The following is a 14,814-nucleotide window of genomic DNA, read 5'->3' on the forward strand; positions in this document are numbered from 1 at the left end:
CAGAAAGCCTGGGCTCCCCAGGACATCTCCCCCACTACTTATATTAGTTATGGAGAGGCTTTCAGCAGCAAGTGGAGCCTGGGGTCACATGAATAAGCTCCTCAAACTTAGGATGCTGCATTTTCTACGAAAATGAGAGTGCCCACCAGAGGAAGCTCCTGAAGCCATTTTCCATGCTGCCCGCTCACCTCAGGTGCTAGTGGAGAGGCCCTCCCGAGCGCCCGCCGGCAGGGGGCGGTCCCTTGGTATCACCATTTTAGGACCAGGGAGACACAGAAGGTCCAAATGCAAGTCCTCACCGTTCTTCACCTTTGTCCGTTCTGCCTAGTGCTCCGGGGCTGACCTCTCCACTCGGCCTCCCTTGTCCCCTCTTCCTTGGACATGCTCTTGGGATTCAGCCCATGAGGTACTGTCTGGAGGGCTGGGTGGGGGCCGGGGGGTGTCTCAGCTTTGGCCCAGCTCCCTCCCTGCCATCTCTAGTTGGACTGCTGCTGTCTTCCTCTAGGACAGTGGTTTTCCACCTTCCTAATGTTGCGACCCCTTAATACGGTTCCTTATGTTGTGGTGACCTCCAGCTGCAATTTTGCTACTGTTATGAATCATAATGTAAACATCTGTGTTTTCCAATAGTCTTAGGCAACCCCTATGAAAGGGGCAAGACCCCTGAAGGGGTCAAGACCCACCGGTTGAGAACTGCTGCTCCAGGACCTTTCCCAGTGCTGTGCTCCAGCCAGCTTCCCATGCCTCTCCCCTGCAGCGGAGTCCCCGGGCTGCCCATCTTTATGGGTCCCCTTACCCTTGCCCACACTCTGCAGAATAGCTCCTTCTGCGAGCTTGACTGTCCTTCTCAGGACTGACGTCTCATCACTACCTAGAGAGAAGCAGGCCATATTACAACCCTGCTGTGTAGCTCCGGCCCACCACAACAGCACCTCTCCTCGACAAAGGCCAGCAAATCTTGGGGAGTGTCATGCTTTAGGGTCCCTGTGCAACATCCCACTGTACAGTAGAATCCTGCAGGTTGGTGTCTGTGGTCAGTGCAACCTTTGTGACCTTCCATACCAGGTGTGCTGGGTTCACTCGGTGGCCTTGCGGGGTGACTCTGCAGGCCTGAACCCGGCAGAGGGGTCAGAACATTCCTGTCCTCATCCTGCCCTTGGTGTCAACCGAACGCTCTAGGTGAAGTAGCTGCCACCGCATCCCTGAACTAAGTCCCTCCTACTGCTAACCCCCCCAGAGTGGGATTCCAACGTGGATGGTGGAAAGCCAGTGTGTTTTGGAGAAAGAGCAGCATGGATGTAAGGTGCAGGAGGCCTACAGGATATGAAAAGTTGTTAGCAAGCCATCCTAAAGCCACGAATGGGGAGCTCTGTAGGCAGCATCGAGCCCATCTCCTACATCCGGCCTATCTTCCTGCATCTGGTCCATCTCCCCACATCCGGCCCATCTCCCCGCATGTGGATTCCCTCTCCTGAACAACCCAAGCAGGTAGTCATCCACCCTAGCGTCAAACTTCGAAGCCACTTCTCCAAGAAGCCCTCAGCTGGGAGTGAGGAAATGGCTCAGTGAGGAAGGAGATGGTGCAACCATGAGCACCTGAGTGCAGGTCCCCAGCACCTACGTGAAAGCCCAGCACAGCAGCGCAGCATCTGTAACCTAAGTGGGGGAGGGCAGGGGGCAAAGATGGGCAGGTCCCCAGAGTTCATTGGCCAGCCAGTGTAGCCAATTGATGAGCTCTGAGTTCACTGAGATCCTGTCTCAAAATTAAGGTAAAGAGCCTGCTGGACCCCTCAGTAGTCAAAGGTACTTGTGGCCCAGACTAGTGACTAGAGTTCAATTCCAGGAACCTACATTATAGGAGAGAACTGACTCCCTTAAGTTGTCTTCTGACACACACATGCCCCAACACACAAATAAATGTGTAAGTGTGTGGGGGGGGGTACAGAGCAATATGACCTCTGGCTTCTAGACATACAGATACACATACATGCACACCTATATACATGTGTAAAAGCACATATATGCACACACACACACACACACACACACACACACACACACACACACGCACACACACGTTGTTGTACTTTGAAGGAGAATGCCCCCCTTAAGCTCATATATTTGAATAACTGGTTCCCAGTTGGTGGACATTTTAGGAAGGATTAGGGGGCGTGGCCTTGTGGGAGGAGGTGTGTTAAAAGCCCACACGGGATGCGGTCTTAGTCCCTCTACCTGCCTCCATCTTGTGGATCTGATGTAATCTCTCAGCTACTGCTCCAGAGCTGTGCCTGCCTTGGTGCCATGCTCCTGCCATGATTACCGAACCCTCTGAGCTGTAAGCAACTCCCCATTAAATGCTTTCTTCTACAAGATGCTATAGTAATGCTCTTCACAGCAATAGAACAGTAACCACACATACACACTCAAATACACACACATACTCACACACACAACTACACACATACTCACACACACAGCCCACACAGACATTCAAACACACATACATTACTCATACACACATACTCACACACACAACTCACACACTCACAAAGCCCTCAGCTAAGCTGTGCCCACAGATCCCATCTCTGGTTCTTCCTAAATCAGAACTTCCATGCCATCTTTGAACTCTTGTGTCTGCCAGAGTTCAGTATTCTCCAGGCGGTGGAAGAGTACCGGGAGAACAGCTTGGCACCAGGAGGTTTCCAGAGCAACCACTGATGCTCCCTCACATCAAAGCATGGCAGGCTGTGTCAACACTGACAGGACTTCAAGAACATTTGGTGGACCCACCCCACCCCCGCTGTTCTGCAGAGGGAAACAGAGGCGGGAGGGGGGGTTGCAGGGGCCAGGGGCATGGCTTTGGCCAGTTCTTACTGCAGTGCCAGCAGAGGCACAGGGCTCTGGGCAGTGAGAGTGGCTGTTTCCGCAGGAAAAGAGGCAGGCATGAAGTTGGCAGGCTGGGTGCTCAGCATCCTTACCAGTGGCGGCATCCAAGGTTCCTTGGTCGGAAGCTTCTTGTGGCGCTTGGATGCTGGTAATTGGAGGAAGTCAGTGTGACTCACATAGCCTGCTCTTCATTTTCCTCTTTCCTAAAAATCTCAACTATTGGATATGTTTTATTACAGGAACAGATTTGACTTGGTGGTTTTTCTTTCTCTTTTCCCAGGATTCTATATTAGTTATTTTTCTTGTTGCTGTGGCCAAAATACCTGACAAAGCATCTGAAGTATCATGATACTAATGTAAGACTTTGGGGACACAAGGCGGAAAGTTATGGCTTGAGAGTGATTGATGGGTTTGTGTGTCAAGTTGACAAAGGATGGGTTGTACTGCTTAGTGATTTTACATTTTATTTTATTGTTTATCATATGTATGTGTCTGTGTCACCTCCCCCACCTCCCACTTCTTCCTCTAACTTCTCCCAGGACCTCTCCTCCTCCCTTACGCTCCCTCCAAAATTCATGTCCTTTTTTGATTATTTTGACAACCCATTTGTGTTGCGCATACACATAGGGGCGTGGGACCATCCATGGCCGACCTGTCAGGGGTCACATACTCTTAAAGAAAACTGACTCTCTCTCCCCTGGCGGCCATCAACTGTCAGTGGCTCCTCAGTTGGGGGTGGGGGCTCCTGAGCCCTCCCCCATCAGTGCCGGGATGTTGACTGGCTTGCTCTTGAGCCGTCTTGTGTAATCAACCACAGCTGTCAGGAGTCCGTGGGTACAGTGGTCCAGTCCTGTCCAGAAGACAGTGTCCCACCTCTGGCCCTTACTCTCTTTCCAGCCTCTCTTTCAACACGGTCCCTGAGCCTCTAGGGGAGGGGGCATGATGTAGATGTCCCACTTATGGCTAAGCACTCCATAGTCACTCTTTCTCTACGTTTTAACCAGTTAAAGCGCAGGGCTTTAACAGCTGATTAGGAAGCTGCTCCCAGTTCCCCTAGTCGGTGGAGAAAAACAAGACTCTGGCCAGGTAGCGGGGGGACCTGAGTTCTGCTCTCAGCTCCCTGCTCTGCCGTTTGACTCAGGTGAAGCCATGCTGCCTCTGTGAAATGGGTTTGTATCCTTACTCATAAAAACAGTGTTTACAATCCCAGCCCAAAGTGCCGTTGGGAAGCTAGCATGGAACATTCAGGAAGAAAACAAAACAAACAAACAAACAAAAACCAAAAACAGCATGATGGAAGGGAGTCTGGTTCGCAGGTCCCTGCCCTTGCCCTGCCCTTGCCCACTCTGAGGCTCAGTTCTGAACTTTTATGTTGCCCAGCGCAGCTGGTGGGTCTGTATTCAGGGGTCCTTCTCACACCTTAATGTGATTCCAAAATCCTCAAAAGGCAGGAGCAGCTGGAGAACTCCCATGTTTTTCCTCACCATCAATCAGCCAGGATGAGGTCACCTCACCTCCCTGGCGTGTGTCAAGTTTTCCCTCTATGTGCAGAGGGGCCCGGACCCTGCCAACTCCAGCAAGCCGCACTGGCTGCACCCCTGGAGTCAATGGCTTTACCATCCACTGGTACCGCTCGCTGTCCCCGCCAGGCCACTTATGCAACCGTCTAGAGAAACAGACTGCGAATGAGCACAACTAAAAATACTTCATCGTTGTGCGTGTGGTGGGCTGGAGGGAGGGCTGTGGGAAGGTGGGTGACATTCCAAAGGCTCTGGCTGTTTATCCGAGCTCTGCTGGAATCTAAGAAGGAAGAACACAGGAGAGTCAACTCTGGTCACAGTCACCCTCCTCTCGGACATGCTGCTTCCTTCTTTCTCAGAAAGGTACCAGCCACGGTGGTGATTGGCACCTGGATCCCAGCTCAGAGGACCAAATGTTATCCTCTGAATGAAAGGAGCTTTTTTGTGAATGGCTAGCATCTTTGACCTTTAGGGCACTGTCCTTGGATGCTGGACTAACTTCAGGGCAGGGAGAAGCTGCAGGTGAGACGGGGAGGCCTTACCTCAACTGCACATGCATGCAATGCCCGATGTATGGGGAATTCCAAGGTGCCCCCCGCTTTCTGAGCTCCCCAGTAGGTAAGTAAACTCCTTACCCCCTTATGCCTGTGGTGGCTTCTCCCCCCTCGTGCTGTTTCCCCAACTTCCTCAGCAGAGTGCCCAGGAAGCCCACCCTCAAATGACCCAATGCACCTGAACTTGGGCCAGCTGTGGTCTTCTTCAGGGAGGAACCCAACTTATGAGCCATCTCCCAGGAGCCCAGACTGACTGCCTTTCCTGAACAACCGCCTAGGAACAGGTGGCCAAACCTGGTCCCCTCTTCAGTGGCCCCTGCAAGCATTGAGGTGCTCCCCTGCCACTGTGCCTCATCTTCACGTTGAGTTGATAGTTTCACAATTCCCAGGTGGTGGCACTGAGTCACCTGGGTGGCTGTACAAAGAAGAAGAACTGCTTCTATTCACTTGTTCCATCCCTCCAGTTACTCTTATGCACACTGCTTTCCAGGAACTGCTACCTGGAGAGTCCATGTCTACGGACCGCTCAGCCACAGCCGGGCGTCTGTGTCATACCCCTCCCGCAGGCTCAGGGGACTGTAAGAGCCAGCTGTCTGGGAGGACCGGAGTGAAACCGTGTCTTCTGGACATGACAGGACCACTGCAACTGTGGTCGCTTGTGTTAGACCCGCACAAGATCAAGCCAGTCAGTGTTCCAGCTCGGAGAGGGGAAAGGCTCAAGGTGGAAGATATTGAGAGTTAGTTGATGGCTTCTGGGGGGAGGGAGAACCGGGTTTTCCTAAGGGTGTGGTCCCCTGGAGGTCGACTCATGAATATGTGAGCAGCACAGATTAGACTAGGTGGGTTAAAAAAATAAAAGCACACTCTGGGGGAGGGAGGAGTGGATGTGGGAGAAGTCAAGGGGAGGGAGCAGAAGCGTGACTATGACACCATGTATGAAATCCTCAAAAAAAAAATTGTATTTTAAGTAAATAACTTTTGACCAAAGAAACTCTGCCTAGAGAACTCTTGGAGTGCTCAGTACCTGTGTTGCCAACTACAAGTCTCTTACAAGGTATGATTGTCTTATGCAATATCCCAGCTACACTATGTATTAAAGATAGAAGCCGTAGGAGCCCAGGAGATGGCTTAGCAGTGAAAGCATTGGCCTGGAAAGACTGACAACCTCAGTTCATCCCATAACCAACATAAAGAGCCTGCATGGCGCTCATCCCTGATCCCAGCCTCCTACTGTGGTGTGGGAGGTGGAGACACAAGAGATCAGCTGGAGGCTTGCAGGCCAGCCAGCTGGGAGTATGCTACACAAGAGAGACCCTGCCTCAAAAATGGGATGGAAGGTTAGAGCTAACTCCGGAAAGTTGTCCTCTGATTGACACAGAACACCATGACACAGGTGTGCACCCACCTCACAGTAAATTTATTTTTTTAAGTTGTGGGGCTAGGGATGTAGTTCAGTGGCAGAGTACTTGCACACATGAAGCCCTGAGTTCTAACCCTAGCACCAGATAAATCAGGCATGATGGTGCATGCTTAGAATCCTAGCATTTGGAACATGGAGGCAGAAGGGTCAGGAGTCCACAGTCATCCTCAGCTACATAATAAGTATGAGGCCAGCCTGGGCTATGTGAGATCTTGTCTAGATAGACAGATAGATAGGTAGATAGATAGATAGATAGATAGATAGATAGATAGATAGATAGATAGACAGATGATAGATAGATCAATGACAGATAGATAGATAGATAGATATAGATAGATAGATAGACAGATAGATGATAGACAGATGATAGATAGACAGATAGATGATAGATAGACAGACAGATATAGGTAGATAGATAGATAGATAGATAGATAGATAGATAGATAGATAGATATAGATACATACATACATACATACATACATACATACATACATACATACATACATAGATGTGTTATTCTGTCTAATAAGACTCAAATTACTACATAGGTACTTGGGGTGGCCTTCAAGGTCCTCTCTTTTAGGTCTTTTCCATTCAAGTCTCCATACTCAATTTCATAAACCAGTTACTAGCAGGAAAAGGAACAAAGATCTGTATGTGTGATCTGTCCATGCATAACCAGTGAGATCACAGGTGTTACCACCCATCTTAGAGGTCATCAAGCAGACCCAAAGGGTTACAGGAAGTAAAGGTCACTAAATTTTCAGGTGCCAGTGGCAGAAACTTTATTCAAATTGGATTAAATTAAAAAAGATATTCACCATAGCCGGGCAGTGGTGGTGCACACCTTTAATCCCAGCCCTCGGGAGGCAGAGGCAGGCGGATCTTTGTGAATTTGAGGCCAGCCTGGGCTACAGAGCAAGATCCAGGAAAGGCGCAAAGCTACACTGAGAAACCCTGTCTCGAAGAAAAAAAAAAAAAAGATATTCACCACAGAAGATGATTTCAGGCCTGGCTGGACCCAGAAATTCTGACAGAGTCAAGTTACTGCTTCTCCCAGTAGGTGGAGAAGACCCCAGAAGTTTCCAAATTACAATGTTACTGGTGTGTGTTTGTGTGTGTGTGTGTGTGTGGTGTGTACATGTGTATGTGGATATGTATGTATATGTGTGTGCATTCATGTATATATGTGTGTATGTTTGTGTGCTTTTGTGTATGCCTGTGTATTTGTGTATGTATGTATATATATGTAATTATATAAATGTATTTGTGTATATGTGTGTACAAGTGTATGAGTGTACGATTGAATGTGTGTATATGTACAAGTATATGAATGAGTGTGTGTGTGTGTGTGTGTGTGTGTGTGTGTGTGTGTGTATACCAGATGATAACCGTGGATGTTGTGTCTCAGGACATCATCTACATTGGTATTTTGAGACAGGGTTTCTCACTGACATGGAATGCCAATATCTAGGCTGGCTGACCACAGAGCCCCACAGATCTGCTTGTCTCTGTCTCCTCCGGGCTGGGATTATAAGCATGTGCCACCATGCCCAGCTTTCTTATGCGGGTTCTGGGAGCCAAACTTGGGCCCTCATGCTTAGCAAGACAGCACTTTGTTGACCGATCCATCTCTCTGGTCTTTAAAATCACTCTTCCATCTACAGTCCCAGAAGAATATAGACTGCCTTTTCTGAAGTGGGGTGAGGGAGGCTTAAGTAAGCCTGTCATTCCTCCTGCCTGAGACCATCCACACTGGGGTGGGGAGTCCCCGAATAGCCAGATTTTGACCTTGTGTTCACCCACAGCCAGCAGGGACAGGTTGGCCCATCTGTAGCACAGGGAAGAGGAGAGGAACAGGATGGGCCAAAGGACTAAGCTACCAGTCAACTGCCAAAAGCCAAGGGCTTGGTACATGGGAAAGCTGAGATTTGAACAGAGGTCTTCTGCCTGGATGCCAAGGCCTGGTTCCGTCAGGACACACTGGGGTCCCCAGCTCCTAGCCAGTGCTGGAAGTCGACCATGGCCAACATCCACAGTCATGGCAGCTCTTACTAAGCTGGCAGAGCACTTTTGCCTTTTAAATTACCTTACCCCATAATCTCTTTATCCAGGAACTGTAAGATGAGAAGATTAATGTGCAGTTGTGAAACATTCCATTGTAGCTGTTGCTCAACTTCTCAGCACTAGCATCCTGTACAATTGTAGTAGGACATCCCAGCTAGCATCCTGTGCAATCACACTAGGACATCCCAAGCAGGATTCTGGCATTGTATAGTTAAGATGCAGGACACGCCCATCTACCAAGAATCTCACATGGTGTCCTTTATAGACACATCATCTTTTTCCTGTCCTCATTATCTCCTGGACAGTCATGGGGTCTCCATTTTTACACTGTCATTTGAAGAATGCTGTAAATGGAATCTTTCAGTGTATCACCTTCTGGATGTGACCTCTTTTATTCAACATCCCTCTCCAGAGATTCGGCCACTTGTCTCATGCTTATTTCTTTTTCATGGTTAAGTAGTAATTCATGTCATGGATGTACCACAGTTTATTTAACCTTGCTCTTGATAGAGGATGTCTAGACTGTTTCCAGTTTGGAGCTATTACAAACAAAACTGTTACAAATATTCACATACAGTTGTTGAGTGAAAGCCTTCATTTCTCTGGGCTAAATGCCTGGGGGTGCAGTAAACTGCTGGGTCATATGTTAGCTGCATGTTTGGTTTTCAAAGAAACCCCTAGACTGCATTCCAGGGCAGAGTGCCCTGTATTCTCCCCTCCCCTTCCCTCCTCTCCTGTCCACTCCCCTCCCCTCCCCTCTCCTCTCCTCTCCTCCCCTCCCCTCTCCTCTCCTCCCCTCCATTTCCCTCCCCTCCCTTCCCCTTCCCTTCCCTCCCCTTCCCTTCCCTCACCTTCCCTTCCCTTCCCTTCACTTTCCTCCCCTTCCCTCCCCTTCCCTTCCCTCCCATCTCCCTCCCTCTCTCCCTCTCCCTTCTCTTCCCTCCCCTCCCCTCCCTTTCCCTCTCCTCCTTTCCCTTCTCTCTCCTCCCCTCTCCCTTCCCTTCCCTTCCCTTCTCTCCTCTCTCCCCTCCTCTCCCACATTCCGATAGAATCTCCTGCAGCCAAGACTATCTTCTCAATCACTCATAGCCCAGGATGACCCCGCACTTCTGATCTTCCTGTCTTCACCTCCCAATTGCCGAGATTACGAGTGTCCACACCCAATGTGGTGCTGACTGAGCCCAGGGCTTAGTGCATGCCAGGCCAGCACCCTAGCTGTCTCCAGCCCTCCTGTTTTATTTTTACCAGATAGACAGGCCCTGTCCAGTCTCTTGGCGCTGTCATCATTGTTTAACTGGCACCGTCCTGTGGGGTGTAGAGTCACATTTCGGGGTAGTTGCAGTGTGCATTCCCATCATGGTTGATGAGATGGACATCTCTGCGTGGGTTGGCTTGTCACCTAGGTGACCTCTGGGTGAGATGTCTGCACACGTTTTCCCCCTTTCCTAACTGGCTTGTTGCTTTCCTCCTTACGGTTACATTTTAAATTCTAGTCTGAATTCCAGCCCCTGTCAGCCCCATGGTATGCACTGTTTTTCTCTCTGCTTCTGGTTTGTTTTTCATCCACTTAACGGAGTATTTTTCAGTGCAAACGTTTTTAATTCGGATGAGGTCAAACTTGTGCATTTTTCCTTTTATGGGTCATGCTTCTGGTGTCGAGTTCAAGAGCCCCCGTCAGCCCTCGACCACAAAGATTTTCCCCTGTCATTTCTTACTGAACATGCTGATGCCTCACACCAAAGTCTGTGAGTTTTGTACAAGGTGTGAGGTTTATGTGAAAGCCCCCACCGGACACGCTTCCCCCGGCACCGCTTACTGAACAGGCTGCCCTGTCTCCACGAATTCCTTTTGTACCTTTCTCAATAGTCGGTCGGGCCTGTCTGTCTGGGTCTGTTTCTGAGCTGCCTGTTTTGCTGTGTGACCTCTGACCCTCCTGCCTGTCCCACAGTCTTGGCTATCGTGGCGCTATAGTCAAGTAAGTCTTGAACTTACGTGGACTGACCTCTCCCAACTTAGCTTTCTTTTCACAATTACTTAGGCATGCTTTGTCTTTCTATGCAACTTTTAAAGATTTTATTTTATTCTTTGTAATTATGTATGTGAGTGTTGGTTTTTGTACAAGTCTGTGAACTTCAGTGCAGGTGCTAGCAGAGGCCGAAAGAGGGTGTTAGATCCCCTGGAACTGCAGTTACCAGCAGCTGTGAGCCACCTGACTTAGATGCTGGGAACCAAGGTCAAGTCCTTTGCAAAAGCAGGCTGAGTCCTTTCTCCAGCCCATAGAAAAAAAATTTTTTAAAGCAAACTTCTCTGTGCCTATAAAATATCTTCCTGGAACTTGAATAGATTTTGTGTTTAAACCTACACATCAATTTAAGGGGATATTGAGTCTTCCAATCCACAAACTATCTTTTGATATAGTCAGCTCCTTGGTTCCTTTCCTAAGTGTTTCGTAGAGCCATTCACTCATAAAAGCTAAATATGGGTTAACTCCAGCTAGGCATGCACAAGAATACCTACAAAACCGGAAGGAATTTTGGTGATAAGCATGGTATTTTCTACACCTGTTTTTGGTAAATTTATACCTATTTTTCTTAGATGAGTGATAGTAAATGCTTTTTTGTTTATTTTTGGTTTTTGTTTGTTTGTTTTTTGAGACAAGTTTCTCTGTGTAGCCTTGGCTGTCCTGGAACTCACAAGGATCCGCCTGCCTCAGCCTCCCAAGTGCTGAGATTAAGGTATGTACCACCACCACCCGGCTTTCTCCCCCTGTGTTTGTCCCTAGTACATGAAAACAATCAGTTTGGCATGTTTATCTAGCACCCTGCCGCATTATGGGACATTTCTAAGTTCTGGGCTTTACTTCTTCAGGTCTCTGTAAGGCTGTTGAGAAGTTTCCTGTGTGGATGACCATGATCGCCGTCTCATGGTGATGGCTTGGCTTCCCCTTGCCAAGGCATGCCTTTTCGGCTTGCCCTGCTGGTGGTAAGAGTGGACAGCTTTGCTCTATTCCCACACTTACATGGGAAAACCTTGCATCGTCGAGTGTGAGGTGGCTGTGGTCTTCCTGCAGCTGTTTTTTCTTGCACTCAAGAGGCAACTCAGAGATGCTTCTGACATTTTGTCACAAATGAGGCTTGAATTTTGTCAGGAGCCTTTTCTCTATTAAATGATATAATCATGTGATATTTCTCCTTTACTTGTTGGTAAGGAGGTCCTGGGGATTGAGTTTTAAACACTGAGCATATCTTACATTCTCAACGGAATAAATCCCACTTACTTATGGTTACAGAAATTTACAAGGAACGTAGTGTCACTTTTGGAAAGATGAAAACATATACAGACGAAACAATTTGTTCCTCAAGAGTGTAGTAGCAAATTGTCTCACATGTATGCACTCATATATTATATAGATATGTATATGTATGTAGTCATGTGTACATGGGAAAAATACATATAGTTTTTTTTTCTTTTTTTTTTTTTTAATTTTCTGGAGCTGAGAACTGAACCCAGGGCCTTGTGCTTGCTAGGCAAGTGCTCTACCACTGAGCTAAATCTCCAACCCCAGTTTTTTTTTTTCAAGATAGGTTCTCACTATGTAGCTCTGGCTATCCTGGAACTTGCTATGTAGCCCAGGCTGGCCTGGAGCTCACAGAGATCTGCCTGCCTCTGTCTCCTGAGTGCAGGGATTAAAGGCGTGTGCCACCATGCCCAGCTGCAAATTATATTCTTAATTCTAATAGGGAAGGGTGAGCACAGGACTCAGGTGTATGTGGGCCCTGTGTTAGAGCTATCTGTGCAGGATGATGGGATGGGGAAAGGCAAGTATCAGAGTTCTCTTCCTACGAGACGAGCATTGGGTTCAAAGGTGATATATACACTGATAAAACGGTAGGCCAAGAACACGGCCATGCTGAGTGTGAGCCATAAACCACTTGGACACACGTTAGTGAAAGGCTCCTAAAGCAAGTGATTTGGAGAACACGTCCTTTAAGAAAACAAAAACAACAACAACAACAACAAAACGCAGGCTGGAGTGACGGCTCAGTGAATAAAGTACTTGCCACACAGGCAAACAACTCAGGCTCGCTTTACATAGTCTTCAGTTCAGCTCCCGTTTAGTGCATGTCTACTATGTTCTAGGACCACAGTAGGCACCACGGTCCCTGTCTTGGGGAGCTCCCTGAGTACACCTCCCCATCAATGTGAAGTACCAACCTTCCTCTTCCTCGGGCCCTGCTCTGACTCCACCCAACCATCCCGTCTGTCCCACCCCAGCCCAGCCCTCTGTGTCTCCTAGTCAGCAGCCCCGTCAGCAGCTCCGAGACTGTTCATTCATTTTGTGATCTAGTGCCCGGCGTGCTGCCCTGCATACAGCTGGCGCAGCCTGTTTGTCCAATGGAGCTGTGCAAGCAGACAAGCCCAAGGGGGAAGACTGGAGGCCATAGTATGAGGACAGAATGGGGACTTTAGCAATGACACGGGCCAGCGTGAGAGCTGAAGGTGGCCATGTCTATCTCCTCCCCAGCTCACTGTCTAGGGAGCAAGGGCTCTGATCGACTGCCTCTGTCCTGGGGAGGCAAGGTAAACAAAGGCAGCTAAGAGTGCTGGATTCAGTTCTCTGCTATGTAACTCAGTGCCGCAGGGGTCTGCCGGAGCCATACAGTCACCACATCATTCTGTGGTGAAGGACAGTGGGGAGGGCTGCACATCTGGAAAACCCCTCAGGAGGCTCCGTTCAGGGGTCACAGCCCTACCGGGCATGCCTCTGCTCCCTGGACTCGAGCCCATGTTGGGTGTAAGCCCCAGGGAGGCCGGGCTCATCTTGATTCCCACTGGATTCTCAGCAGCCAGAGCAGTGCCTGGCATGGGGAGAAGGCAAGGTAAATGTTTACTCGAGGAGAGGAGGGTTTGACTGCAAAAATGTAATGTGCAGAAACCATGATTGTCCAAAATGACACACCACCAAACTCGGTTGCTTTGGTTAAAAATGACTTCCTGGAATAAAAAAAATCTAACCTCAAAAATGTGTTTTGTAGTCTTGAGGAGGCCAAAGGCCATTTCTGTGCCTCTGGACAAGCTCTCTGCTCCGTGGCTCAGGTACTGTAACAAGTTCCATTTGTAACTGGAAGCCACCAGCCGGACTAGAAGGAGGTCTGTGATAGCTCGGGTGTCTGCCTGCTCATCTCTCCTTTGGCTCCCAGGCTGCAGACGTCCCTGGCAGACTCTATGGCCACTGTCGCCCAGCCCCTTGCCTCATGCCTGACAGTATCAGTGCACCACAGGAAAGAGGTGACCATGTGTGCACAAGTGTGTGTGCGTGTGTGTGAGAGAGAGGTGGGATGCACAGGTGGACCTGTGTCTGCACATGCGTGAGCGAGAGTGTGCAGCATTCTTTTCCCCCATATGATCTTCGGATCCTATGACTCACCCACTTGCTCCTCCCGTGAGCCTTGGAGGCAAGTGTTGTACCCTGATGTGTCCCATTTGTCAGGACAGGGGCCAGTATCCATTATCAGTAGATTTTAACCACATGAAGATGATCTAAGGATCTGGAGGGACGGCTCAGCAGTTAAAAGTGCTTACTGCTCTTGCAGAGGACCCATATTTGGTTCCCAGCACCCACCAAGAGTCATTCACAACTATCCAGCTTCAGGGAGTCCAGCACCCTCTTCTGGCCTCCTCAGAAACCTGCAATCGTGTGTACATACCCATACTCATACACACATACACATACACATATAATTTAAAAATTAAATTATGCTCGGTGTGATGGCCCATGCTCTTCATGCCAGCACTTGGGAGGCAGAGGTAGGCAGATCTCTATGAGTTCGAGGCCAGCCTGATCTACAAAGCAAGTTCCAGGGCCAACCAGGGCTAAAAGAGGAAGGTGAGCCTACATATTTTTTTCCCCAGAGACTTCCTAGCACCACTCAGTTTTCTGGGCTGTTCCCAGCTGTATAGCACACTCTCCCAGGCACCCGACCCCCCTCCTCACTCTGACATTCACTTCCTCTGGTATGTCCATACATCCTGACTTTTGCCATTTCCGGTCTACAGGCTAATGAGTTACTGCATTAAGTCCTTGTCCACTACAGCCTGCCATAAAATCTAGCCTGTCTCTGGCACAATCCCCATGATTCTCCACACCCCTCACCTGCCCTCCCCTTCAGGGCTCCCCAAGAGCTTCTCACGGGCCATCTCTCTGTTAATATCAATACACTATTATGTTGCATTTTGCATCCAATCCACACCCTGCAAAGAGGGCTACCATATGGCTGAGTAACTGGCCCAACATTTGTTACCTGGTAAACATCTTCCTCTCACCAAAGAAACCAAAATCAAACCAAACGAAACCTACTTCTCCCT

General features: G+C 48.9%; 1 protein-coding gene across 1 annotated transcript in view; it reads left to right on the top strand.

Annotated features, from left to right (window-relative positions):
• Window positions 1–1,359: 1,359 nt before the first annotated feature.
• Window positions 1,360–14,814, top strand: part of Itga11 (integrin subunit alpha 11) — a 148,140-nt gene continuing 134,685 nt past the window's right edge. Inside the window, exons 1-2 of the mRNA XM_059269045.1 lie at window positions 1,360–1,549; window positions 2,930–3,034. Of these exons, the coding sequence (XP_059125028.1) occupies window positions 1,360–1,549; window positions 2,930–3,034 (295 nt within the window). The remainder of the gene's footprint in view (window positions 1,550–2,929; window positions 3,035–14,814) is intronic.

Source organism: Peromyscus eremicus, chromosome 7 (assembly GCF_949786415.1).
Source record: "Peromyscus eremicus chromosome 7, PerEre_H2_v1, whole genome shotgun sequence".
Taxonomy (NCBI): Eukaryota; Metazoa; Chordata; class Mammalia; order Rodentia; family Cricetidae; genus Peromyscus; species Peromyscus eremicus.